At 46.2% G+C, this 13,215-nt stretch overlaps 1 protein-coding gene across 2 annotated transcripts in view; it reads right to left on the minus strand.

Moving 5' to 3' along the window:
* Positions 1-13,215, minus strand: part of POLR1A (RNA polymerase I subunit A) — a 69,756-nt gene that overhangs the window by 43,150 nt on the left and 13,391 nt on the right. For both annotated transcript variants that reach the window (XM_072770079.1, XM_072770080.1), the window contains 6 exons: positions 11,531-11,617; positions 10,278-10,383; positions 9,824-9,986; positions 7,718-7,888; positions 7,456-7,578; positions 4,732-4,962 (listed from right to left, as the gene is read on the minus strand). In XM_072770079.1, the coding sequence (XP_072626180.1) occupies positions 4,732-4,962; positions 7,456-7,578; positions 7,718-7,888; positions 9,824-9,986; positions 10,278-10,383; positions 11,531-11,617 (881 nt within the window). The remainder of the gene's footprint in view (positions 1-4,731; positions 4,963-7,455; positions 7,579-7,717; positions 7,889-9,823; positions 9,987-10,277; positions 10,384-11,530; positions 11,618-13,215) is intronic.

The raw sequence follows: 13,215 nt of genomic DNA on the forward strand, positions 1-13,215 counted from the left end.
CAATGATGAAAAAAGCTGAAATAAATCTATGCTAGTCCGGAAGTGATGGGACTAATGTATTTCAATTAAAAAAAAATCCATATGTCATCTAAGGTGACAGGAGGACGCAATTTAAAACCCAACTTAATTCTGTATGCATTTATATAAACGGGGGAAAAGGCTTCTTGGATCCTTACCTAGCTGTTACCACCGACTCCACAGGGGCCAGGGCAAGTGGGAAAGGAGTAAGGCACAGAGTACACCTTTACCACCACCCATCTTAGTTCCTGTGATGATGAGCATGGATCATTTCCATACTTTTTTTTTTTTTTATTTTAAGATCTTCCACTATTTTTAAGGAAAGCAAGAACTACTGCCCAAGTGATATGCTCATTGTGGGAGAAGAAGTAGAAAATACAGACAAACTTAGAGAACAGAATAAACACAAGTAACCTTACTCCTTAGAGATAGCCACCGTTCACATGTTCCCCCCTTACTGCCACACCATTGGTCACGTCCTCCTGAGAGAATGCTACTGCCTACAAAGCCGACTTCAGTGGAGGGCTCATTAAGCCTCATGCTGCCCTTCATCTCCCCTTAGATCAACTACTGGTCATCCTAAATGATGGACATAAATGCTATTTCAAGAAGTGAATGCATGAAGGAGTTTATGCCAACTGTTCTGCAGCATATGGAGACTGGGTCAGACCCCTGCCCCTCAAGTACCCCTAAATCACAGCAGGCAGCAGGCTGGGGGTAACACATTACTTACTCCAAGTCTAGTCTCTTCTTGTGTTATCCATATTTATGAAGCTGAACCGGAAATGTGGGTACAGAGACAGGCTAGAAGTAAACAAAAGACCCTCCCCACCCACCAGCCCACTGCAAATTTTCAGCCGAGCTGAGAGTTTCCTCCACATCAGACAAGCAGGGAGCAAAACCCTGAAATTCTAAAAGGCAGTCCTAAAAGCACTTAGCAAGGAGGCAGTCTTTCTGTTCTCCAAGGAATTCAAACCTTCCCCTCTCTGCCCCCACATCCATGTTTCCAAGGAGACCCAAACTCCTGCGGATTCCCATGAGGGTCTGCCCAGGGCACGTCACAGAGCCTGAGCTGACCTTCAAAGTCTTATTTCTTTAGCCTCTCCAGGGAGAAACTGCCCAGACCTGTGGCCCAGGCCCAAAACCCCAGGATGGGCCTCTGATTTGAGTCTTGTAAATTCAAGACATCCTCCAGCATAAGCAAACCCCACAGCTGGGAAGGCACGCAGGCCAGTCTGGCAGGCGCTGGCCAATCCAAACAGAAGTCCTGGAGCATAGGGAGCTCCCCTCGCCAACCCAAACCTGAGGCCTTTCCTTTCTCTTGTCTCTAAATAAATACTGCAGTGAAAATTAGCATGCCCCAGTGCCCGGGTCAGAGTTTTCAGAGGCGACTCAGAGCCAAAGAGCGGCTTCTGGCAGGCTGCTGCGCTGGGAAATGAGACTCAGCTGTCCTGGCCACCTCCTCCTGACTTACAAGGCCCAGAGGAAGGGACAGAGGTTTCACACCTCCCAGGGGAAATGGCTCCTGTCAGTCATCCTTTCCCTTCTCCTCCTTTTGTGGACCTGGCTCTCTCCTTCCTGGTCACATCCCCCAGCCTCTGAGCCTGGTCCCGATCTACATGTGACCCATTAACTTTTAAAAATGCCAAAAAATTAGAAGTACATGTGTATGTGATTACATAAGTAAGCAGTGTGTGTAGTGCTATTAAGATCTTGGAAAATAAAAATAATCATCTTGAGTCCCCAGGTCCTGATGTAAGGACTTTTCCTTCATAATCTGTTCCCATCTCTGCCCCTGGGTTATCAGGTCTAACGAGGGCCCTCCTACCTCAGAGCCTCCCACATCTCAGCCTGGATCCACCTACTCCACAGGGGTTTCCTGAGTACCTCCTAGACACTGGGTGTGAGGACAGTGGTGAGCAGAACACCCTGCCCACACTTTCACGGTATTTAGGAATTGGAGGGAGGATGGATGAATGGGTACACACGTGGTGACAACACAACACAATGAGAACAAGAGGTGGAGAGGGATGAGGGTGTAGTGGGAACACAATGGGGGATGGACTTCATACAAGTTTAAAGGGTGGCAAACTATGGCACATAAGCAGGACACTTGCTTTTGTAAAAAGTTTTCTGGGAGCATGGCCAGACCCATTCATTTGTGTACTGCCTATGGCGGCTCTGACACTAAAAGGCATGTTTGGCCAGCTGCAAAGAGACTGTATGGTTTACACAGCCTAAAATATTTACTATCTAGTCCTTCGCCGGAGAAGTTTACAGACCCCGTCCCAAGAGGATGAGGGCTTCGATGTCGAGACCGGGAGGATTAGAAAGAGTTGCCAGGGAGGCTGGGGGATGGGGGTGGGGAGCAAAGTGATCCAGGAGGGGGCACACATGCGAGGCCCAAAGGGGAAGGACTCTGCATTGCCAGTGGTGGTGGTGATGGTGGGGGTAGTAGCCAGCAGGAGTGTGGAGGGTAAGCTGAGAAGTGAGGCTAGAAGAGGAAGCAGGGACTCTGGAATCTAAGTTGAAAGACTAGTGACCAGGCCAACCCCATTCAACCTAGCCACTGCTCAGAACTCCTTTCAGTCACTTCCCAGGAACTGAGCAGCATGTGGCAGCAGGCCAACCTTCCCTTTCCTCAGCTCTGGATACCCGCTCACCTCTGACCCTACAGACATAGCTAAAGCCGTGTAAGTTCTCCATGCGTTTGCCTCATCCTCACATTCCTGTCACGTCAGAAATCTGGTATCCTTCTACTTAGCTCTCAAATGCTCTTAGCTGCTGGCTTCGCTGCCTCACAAGAGCTCTGAAGCCTGGGTCCTCCCACTGTTCAAACTGCTCTCCTGCGTCACAAGTGACCTTCATTTGGATAAATCAGATGCGCCTTCCCGTGGTTTCCTCATTCTTCTCAATCATCATATTTAACTTCCGGAGCATCTAACAAGTGCCCTTGGGAGAGCCGAAGATACCCAGGGGCTGGTTTTGATCTGGAGGAGCCATATGAACACGTGGGAAACAGATGCAGATGCCAAACGAGGTGGCCCGGCCCTTCAATCTCTGCTCCCTCAGTTTCCCCGGTCCACCCTGCCTTCCTCCTGCTCCCACACTGTACTTTGTGCTCAGAGGTTAACACTCTGAAAATCTTCTAACTCTATGGCCCTTTATTTAAGTCCCACATACCCACCTTTCACAGGAGATGGGCCTTTAGATTCCCCACCATCACCTCACTTCACAGGGCCATGTGCATTCCCTGTAGCCCTCTGGCTGGCCCTCACCTGCCTTCCGATGACGCCAGGCCCTCCCTGCCCTTCCACCCTGCATATTCCTCTCAGCCGCCTTTCTTTCTGAACATGAAGCACATAAAGCCACAGGCCTCCATTGCCAATTTCCTACTGTATCCACCACACCAGAGCCATGGTGCCACACGTTCCCTGGTGGTGCCCCCACCCATTGTGAACTCCAGAGTAGTGGGACTTTGTCTGCGATGACTGGCAAAGTGCAGTGGAGAGAGCAGTGGGTCCTCTGTACAGCCTGACCCCACTCTGCTCTCCTCACATTTTCTGACCATGAGACTTTGGCACGTTTGGCTTGAGCTGATATGAAGACAGCTTCATGTTTATCTTGCTTCACCATTAAGTTACGTGAAATACACCTTGAATTCTCCACCATCTGTAACAAAGCTCCTTCCAAAACACCAGGCACAAAAACTAAACCTGAATAAGAATCCATCTTATGGATTTTTTGAGATATCTTTGAGTCTGGTCAAGGGTTTCTGCTGGTGAATAAAAAATAGGACTTGGCCCCAAGAAAGGGGAACCTAGAGATCACCTTCACCTGTTTGACAGTCATCCTGGGCAAACCCAAACTAAGGTTTCGTTTTGTTTTGTTTTTTTAAACGTATACTTTTTGACATCTCAACAACTTGTGCCACTACTGCCTGGTTAGGGTCACTTGTTATGCTCCCCCCCCAGTAGAAATGGCTATTTTTAACAGGACACAAATGATGTCACCCACTGACTTCATGCCCCCAGCTAATCAATCATGTGTTCTTTCTGGTGGAGCCCAAGTAAGCCTTAGGAACCTTTAACACTGTACCATGGGCAGCCATGAGCAACTGTCAGAAAATGAAGCATCAGATGGAATCCAGGGGTTATCAGTTATTAGGGACATATCACACAGGACATTTCCTTCCTTTAGGGCAGTTCTCAAAATTAGCATGTAGAGGAACCCTCTAAAGTGCTTGTTAAAATGCAGATTCCTGGGCCTCATCCCCAGAGATTCTAATCCCTTTTGTGGAGGTGGGGAGGAGAGGGCGAATGTGCATTTCTCACCAGCTCTAGGGATGCTACTGCCTCTGCTGATCTGAGGACACTCTGAGTCGCCCTGGTTAAGGACAGCAAATTCGCTTGCTTCCGGACCACAACTGAGTTATTATTAGAGGGCATTTCTCGAGCCTTGGATGTGTGCCCAGCACTGTGCTGCATGACATGGGACAGCCAAATGAAGCTTTAATCATGGTGTCAAGATCCTAGGAACTCCAGCTCCAGCTGGGGAGAGCAAGTAAGCACCGTGAAGCCCCTAAGTAATACGCACACATAGGGGGAGGCAGAACAGCTCCTAGATTCCTGTGTCAGCTACTCATGATTTGCAGTCACAAGGGAGTTGGATAGGTGCTGGCCAAGCCGCTGAGCAAATCTGCCCACAACTCACGATTTTTGTCCCCTGGGGCTTAGGTGCCCCCGTGGCTGGTGTCAGGAGCTGTTTGGCCACGGCTTCCCGCTGTGTCAGGTCGATAGCACTCAAAGCTGTGCGGCTGCCATCTTCATTGATGACCATGGAGGCTCCCGGGTGCACGTTGGGGCCATTGATGACTGCTTGCCTCAGTTCCTGAACATTCCAGGGGGTAACTGGCTGAGGATAGGTCAGTTTTGTGGCAAACACCTGGAAATGGAGTGGGTATGAAAATTCAGCGTAGGCAGAAAAGATGGTACCAATTCAAAATCTGACTCAACAGGCTGTGTGACTTCTTCCCCAAGACAAGGAGATGCTTTGCCACAACGGTCCTTTAGGGAGTAAGCAACATCCTATCTTCTCCACAGAGGCATTTTTCTAGCCTTGAAGCCTTAAGGGAATAGATTGGGCCTCCTTTCCTAGCTGTCTGTCTGAAGAGAATAATCTGCGTGTTCTGGTTGATACATTAGAATGTTTTTTTAATTTTTTAAATTTATTTATGATAGTCAAAGAGAGAGAGAGAGAGAAAGAGAGAGGCAGAGACACAGGCAGAGGGAGAAGCAGGCTCCATGCGCCAGGAGACCGACGTGGGATTTGATCACGGGTCTCCAGGATCGCGCCCTGGGCCAAAGGCAGGCGTTAAACCGCTTCGCCACCCAGAGATCCCCATTAGAATTTTTTAACCCATTCTAAAATTTTATCATTTCCTCACACACTGATCAATTCGTAGTCCCCAAAGGGAACGTGGAATGGGATACTAGATTGAGAGAAGTGCCAATACCTGCTCTTAAGTACCATACCACAGCCCCCTCCACTTTAGCAGACATCACTAAGTGATCATGGCCTTTGCCCTGAGCTGAGCCCAGACATGGTATTGGAGCCTCTACCCAGCAGTTTTAGCTGCCACTACAATCAAGGTGGAGCTTGAAATGAAACTGATTTGGTCTCTTAATACATGAGAAAATGCAGTGTTCCACTTAATGCTAGACCTGCAATATACTCCAAGAAAAATGAGTTCTCTGGTTAAGTGAGTTTATAAGCTGCTGAATATCATAAACCCTCTGATGTTTCCAAATGCACTTAACTATATCAGAGCCTCTGAGGAGTCCTACATAAAGAACCTGGTTGGATTCTGTCCAGGTTCTTTATCTAGGTCTCTGCCTGGATGACACTGAGAAGGGCCTTATCTGCAACCCCAGCCAGCAGGCGCTCCCTTTCCCTATCACCTGTTCCACTTTAGCCAATGCACTGACCACTGCCTGGCAGAATGTTTATGCTCCTAGGTATTTATTTATTCATCTTCACCACTGGAATGAAAGTTTCTCAGGGGACACTGTAGTCTGTCTGGTTCACTGCTAACCTCTAGCTTATTCCCCAAACTTATTTCAGGTCCTCTCCTCCACAGTGCTCTATGGGAAGTGTGTGCCACAAGGGACCAAGAGATAGTCTCCATAGTCAGTTCCTCACAGCCATCCTGTAACACCACCCCCACCCCCTCACCCTCTGGCCACCATGGCCCTGAGACCTGGAACAGGCCAGAGGTGGGCAGATGGATAACTTCAGAGTCTTCCTTAGGAGAAGGCATTATAAAATGAACCCAGAACCAAGAAAGGGAGGCTTGGTACCCCTGAAGGTAGAAAGAGGAAGCACTAAAGGTCTCTCTCAAAGCTGGGATGCTCTAAGGCATTATGAGACCAAAGCCTATAGGGGTAGCCCATGTCTTCCGTCCAAAGAAAGCAACGAACAATAAATGGGCCCCTTCTCCCAGGGTCTCAGACTCAGGAAAGTCTCCACTGGGCTTCACAATGCCTTTCCCTGCCATCTGACCCAGCTTCTGGATGGAAAGACCTATGGTTCTAGGAGCTGGTGGGGACAGGACTTAGCCTTCTCTGACTCCTGTCTTCTCACCCGTGTGTCCTTGCCTAGGGAGCCAAGGGTGCCTAAGAGAGATGAGGCAGTGAGCATGCAGGAGGCCATCAGAACACTTGAGCTCCGCTCATTACCAGCATTCCCCTGAGAGCAGCTGAGGGGGCAGTGTGCGAGGAACTGAGACTCTCCACAAAGGGAATTAAACCATCTTCATATTACTGACCTCAAGGCCCATTAAGGAGGAAGCCAATTAAAGCGCTGCTAATGAGCAACATAGCTTGAATGGGTGGGGAAGTGAGAGGAGGCTGGCTCCCTGAGGAAACACTAATGGGTGGATGGGGCAAACCGCTTACCCCGAAGGAAACGGGAGGATGGATGACACGCACACAGCCCTCCCTGGGGGGCTCTCTCCCCTTCCTGTGCTTGGCAACTATGGGCACACATTCCTGATTGCTAACGCCAGGCAAGTGCCTGGAGTGGAAATCCCCTTTGGCCTCTTCCTCATTTCTGTCATGAGATCAATTTGACTGGGAAGATGTAGAGACTAGGCTCTGAGAGGCAGGGGGAAGACATACATGTGGAGATGTGGAACACCCTTTGGATGGCTCCCTGGTTGCCCAGGACGTGGGTCTTCCTTGTTGGTGGGTGTATGGAGATTTGACAAGGAGTGAAAGCAGCACCATTATACAGCCTCATGTCCCCTCCAAATAGCTTGTTCAGGAAGAAGCAGAAGCTGTCCCCACTCAAGCCATCACAGTCGGCTGCATACCTCCCCAGCCTTCAACATCCCCTCCAGCCACCCGACAGTAGCCAGTGAAGCCCCTCCCCACATACCATGGGAATTCCAATCTCGTTGGTGTTAATGTACATGTCTGGGCAGATGACTGAGCGGGCGGCGTAGTCCACTCGCTTTCCCATCATATGCTTTCGGAATAAACCATCCTTTTTCTCCAGGATCTTTAGGAGGGAAAAAGTCCACAGAAAGCAACGTTAAAAAAAAAAGAAAAAGTCAAGTATACTTATTATTTGTTTCAATACATGTACATTTATTATTTAACCCCTTCAGCTAGCATTGGGGATCCAATGTACTTCTCACCTGTCTAATGCCAGGGTACTTCTCCATCATTAATTTGTCCATCTCACTATCAAACACAATATTGACGTGGCTCTGGAGACGAATCCAAATGTTGTAAAGTTTGTCTGTGAGGGACTGGCCTGGAAGCATGCTCAAAAAGGATCGGTCCAGAGCAATCGAGGAGTCTTTTTCCTGGCAAGACATGACCAAGAAAACAGGCATGATGGAAAAACCTCAAAAAGGCCAAGCTGGGTTTTGCTTTTCTTTCTTACTCTCGCTCTGACAAATGATGAGCTCTGGAGTTTACCTTTATGTCTTTTGAACCCAACAGATCATCGGCAAAAGTGCTAATAAATCAATCTTGTCAGTTTGTATCAACAAAACATCAGACCCAATGTATAATGGGCTGTATACCAGCCTTTTTCTCATAGTAAAATGCACTCAAGTTTATAAGCAAGTTTTTTGTTTTTTTAAACCATCACAGAGTTGGTTTATCTCACAGTTTCTGTAAGTTAGGAATATGGGTACAGTTCAACCAGGTTCTCTGCTTCAGAGTCTCTCCTAGGTTGCAATGAAGGAATCCACCAGAGCTAGTGTCTCATCCGAAGGTTCAACTGAGGAAGGATCCACCTCTAAGCTCACATGGTTGTTGGTGGGGTGCAACTCTCCAAATGCTGCTGGGCTGGGGACCTCAGTTCCTAGGAGGCTACTGGTCAGAGGCCACCTGCAATTATGTGCCTTGTGGGCTTCTCCAACATGGTAGCTTGTTTCACTGAAAGCACTTATGAGGGGATATCTGGGTGGCTCAGTGGTTTAGCACCTGCCTTTGGCCCAGGTTGTGGTCCTGGAGTCCTGGGATCAAGTCCCGCATCAGGCTCCCTGCATGGGGCCTGCTTCTCCCTCTGCCTGTGTCTCTGCCTCTCTCTCTCTGTGTCTCTCTCTCTATGAGAGGGCTACCATAGGAATGGTATGTGGGGAGCTTATGGGGAAATAAATAAGAACATATCCTGTTAATCACAAAGAAAGAAGGCACTATGACTTCAGGTAGCAAGGACCTTAAGAATCAGAGAAGATATTGTTTATTTCTGCAGACACTTGGCTTTTTTTTCTTTTTCCTTCCTTCCTTTCTTTCTTAACAAAGGGCGGCTCTATTTTCAAAGGGCATCAAAATAAAAGTTCTCAGCTCTGGTCAAGGGTCCTGGCTATCCTCTGGCCTTCCACCCAAACTGGACCAGGGCCTGCAGATGGCACATTTATCTTAGACTGAAGGTTTCTGAAAGCACACCTACCCTGACAGATCAGAAAACTTAAGCAAGACCAAGGATAGTTCAGAGCTAAGTATGAGTAACCCACAGCACATGTGTCCAGGCAGAGAGTGGCGCCACCTGGTGATGGGCCTGACTCAGAAGAATTGTTGCCAGCAGCTGGAAGGGAGCCTGAGAGCCCTGTCCACTTAAGGCTGAGACTGCCCTTCTTGCTTCCATCCAGAGAGCATCTCAGAGCTGGGAAGGACCCGAGTCATCTCAGCAACTTTTCTGAGTGCCTGATTCATCTTTATGCCCACTGAAGACTTGGCACACTGAAGTAGCTTGGAAAGTCGGCTGAAACAGGAAAACTGAATCCAGCTCTATCATTTACTGAGGGGGAAGCAGAGGCCTCAAGCATGATAGTCCTATTCTGGGAAATCCCTAGAATTGACAATAATGCTCTCCTGAATCCAATGCTAGAAATCTTAATAAGCCAAAAACAGAGCTGGATGGCTCAGGCTCTGGTACCGTAACCCAAAAGGGACATTCTTAGAGCCCACAGGATGCAGACTCTTCTTTCTAGAGCTGCCAGTCACTGCCAATGAGGGCAGATGGCCCAGAACAACCTATATGTAAAATCTTACCATTAACCATACACATTTTACAGTGGAGATCGGCTCACGAAATTAAAGCAACTCAACAAAGAACACAGATCCTTCCATGCTCATATCATGCTTTCCCCCAACATTACTTAGGTTCCCTCAAATGATAGCTCATACACAACCAGCATCTCCCTGCACTGCCAGTGTTTTGCATCTGCACTGCAGGCATTAGAACTAAGCAGATATGCTGATGACATCAGCTTCAAGGCAGCCCTGACCTCATCCTTGGCAGGTCCTGACACCTCACATGGCAGCTCCTGTTCTTGGGCCATCAATGCTAGAAGTTTCCGGATCAGAACCATGTCCTTCATGACAGCCTGCAAGTTCACTGTCTGGCCATTGGTAAACATCTGGTCCCCCAGTCGATTGACAGGGCGATACCTGTAGGGGGACACATGGAATCAGGGACTGTTTAGTGTGAGGAAAGAAGGGTCATGTTCTTCAGCCTCTTGCTCATCCCTGGTATAAGCCACTCACAACCCACCACACTCAAAAACCAACAAATATTGCTACTACTGTCAGGACAAATACTCCCAACCACCTGCAACCTGGGTGTGGAACTGCTGTTTTACTTTTCAGGGTGCTAGGCCCTTCAAGCCTCTCCCAGAGGTCATTATTCTATTGTTCAATACACTTTTTCCAGGTGAAATAAACTCAATTAAAGGGCATTACCTTGAGGGTGGCACCACCAGGAAATCCAAAAAGAACACACTGGGATTGAATCTAGACTCCATGTCAACATCTTCTAGTCCAGAAAAAAGGTAATTCAGAAAGAATCCTGTATTTGAAATAAACCAAAATGATCATTTACATTTATGTGGTAGGGCAGGGATGAATGACCACAAAAATTCCACTGGGGGGGGAGGGACAGAATATGAGACAATATGTAGAGTAAAATCACATTTTCCTTTCTAAAAATAGTCTTTGCATGAGAACCTGCACACAGGTGAGATGGTGGTTTAAGGATGGGTACCGTGTAGGGGCCCCCTCTACTTATTAGCCCAAGGGCGAGATGGACAAGGATGGGGAATGAAAACCTCCCCTTGTTTCTCATCACTCTCCTGGACGATTAGACTTACACACACAAACACACACACAGAGCTTTTGCATCTATAAAAAATGTATCTGAAATATGGAAAAAAAAAACTTAGCCTTCTTAAAAATAAAACAAAACTCTCCATGTAGACACTACTAAGAAGAGATCGTTTTTGTGGCTCAAAGCTCTATTTTAAGTTTCTAGTGAACTTAAAAAAAAAAAAAAAAAAAAAGCTACAGAGAGAATGAATAGAAGTGGTAGGGCCTGCCACAGAAATGATCACACTAACTTGAGTGCTTTTTTTCCCTGACATCACTTATCCCTTCAGCAACATTTTCATTTTTAAGTGCTTATCATTACACAGCAGCTGCATTCAGTGTTCCAGAACGAAAGCACTCTCAGAGGGTGGTGACATGAGGGCTTGAATATACTGCCTAGCTTTTGTTATACATGCAAGAGGAATGGAAGACTTTCCTTTTTGTAGGGAATTAAAACATGGAAATATCTTAATTTAAAAAAAGACACGTTAGAGTTCATTTTTTGGGTCATAGGAGGAACTGCCTTAGAATTCTTTTCTAAAAAAATTATTTATGAGTATTTAAAATAAGGTGAGTTACACTGTACCTTCTGGAAAGATGTCAAACTATATTAAGCGAGGCCCACCCATAGCTGTCATTTAATGACCAGGTTTTGTTACAATAGTTGTCAAGTTCATGGTTCTTGCCTATTTCTTGACAATGTACTCAGAAACTAGCCCCAAACCTATGAACTAAATTCGGGAGACATCTACAATTACCACAACTCTGAAAACATTAAATAATAAGGCAGGATAAATGAGTCCATTGATTGAAATGAGATTCATTTCGATTTCTCTGGGTTGGTATAGCACCTTCGTTCTTCCAAAGTGCAGTAAGATGTTCTCGGGCACTGGTGGGTGTTAGGTACCCTCGTTTTCCCAATTGAGTTTCCTCAATTCCTAGAGCCAAGAGGGGAAATCAAAGCACAATAAATCAATAATAGGCACTCCTTCTGTAATGAGATTTATCAATGCTTTCTCCCCACCCTGCCAAGCCTGCAATATGACCACAAAAATCAATCTCTAGAACAGCTTATTCTCAGCTCTGGATTTATTTCCCCCTTAAACTAATTTCTAAATTAAGGGAAACAATATAACTATTGCATAACACCAACAGAGCAAAAGAAAATTAAATCACACATCATTCCATTACCATTCTACATACTTTATATTCCAATCCTCTGGTTTATACAGTATCTAAGAAAACTGTAACCTTCTTAAAAATATTTATTTATTTTAGGGATACTAAGAGTGTCTGTGCATACAGGGGATGGGGAGGAGGAGAGGGAAAGAGAAAGAATCCCAAATAGACTCTCTGCAGAGTGTGGAGCCCAATGAGGGGCTCGATCTCACAACCCAGAGATCACCACCCAAACCAAAACCAAGAGTCAGATGCTTAACCAACTGAGCCACCTAGGTGCCCCTGAGATAACTGTAATCTTAAGTGTGGATTTATTCTGTACAGTGCGTTGCTCATTTAGTGAGCATTTCTTCATGTTGCCACATAACATTTTTAACGACTGCATGATAGTCCACTGAAAGAATGTTTCCTAGTGACCTAAACCATACTTTTATAGTATACGGACATCAGGGTGGATCCCAATTTTCTAAGTTACACTATGACGAAACAAAAAACAAACTTCATGCACATGAAGTGTTTATTATTGTATTAAAACAACTTTAATTATACACTAAAATAGTACACTTTATTTTATCAGAAAGATACACAAAAGAAGAATTAGAGATAAAGGAGTATGAACATTTTTATGGGTAAAAGTATATTCAGTTTCCTTTTATAAGTATCATGCAGGGATGTGAGGAGGAGATTAATTTTGGTTTCTCAGATTAAGCAAGAGCACTGTGGCGCACTGCACTATCAGCTACACCGAGACTAAGTCAGAAAATCAAACTTGGGTTTGCTACTCAGGCAACCCTGCACCAGGTGCTCTAGGCACTTAGATGATTAACGAAGAAAAGAATGTGATTCTGTAGTTTCAAAATTAACTAACTTCTGGGATAAACTCACTGAAATCAGGTATTACTCAATGTTCCCATGTTATGTATTTACCACAGAAACTCTGTCTTGTCTGTGTTCCTAACATCTGACAGTGTTTGGCACACAGCAGATAATAAAGTCATTGGCTCAAAAATACATATTCACAACAACCTACAATAACCTATCCTTACAGACCTCACTCTTTTATCTGAGAAAGAGAGTGAGCACGGTGGTGTGGGGGAGAAGAGAGAGAAGTAGACTCCTCTCTGGGCAGGGAGCACAATATGGGGCTCGATCCCAGGACCCTGAGATCATGACCTGAGCTCAAGGCAGATGCTTAACCAACCAACCCAGGTGCCCCAGACCCCACCCACTCTTGCCTTTTTCTACACTTCTAAAATCCAGCTTCAAATTGCATCTCTGTTTCTTTAATTAAGTTTCTTTACCATCTGTAGAGGATTTGTCACCACAAGATTTTAGAAAGAAGTATGAAACTTGGATA

This window comes from Canis lupus, chromosome 12 (assembly GCF_048164855.1).
Source record: "Canis lupus baileyi chromosome 12, mCanLup2.hap1, whole genome shotgun sequence".
Classification (NCBI taxonomy): Eukaryota; Metazoa; Chordata; class Mammalia; order Carnivora; family Canidae; genus Canis; species Canis lupus.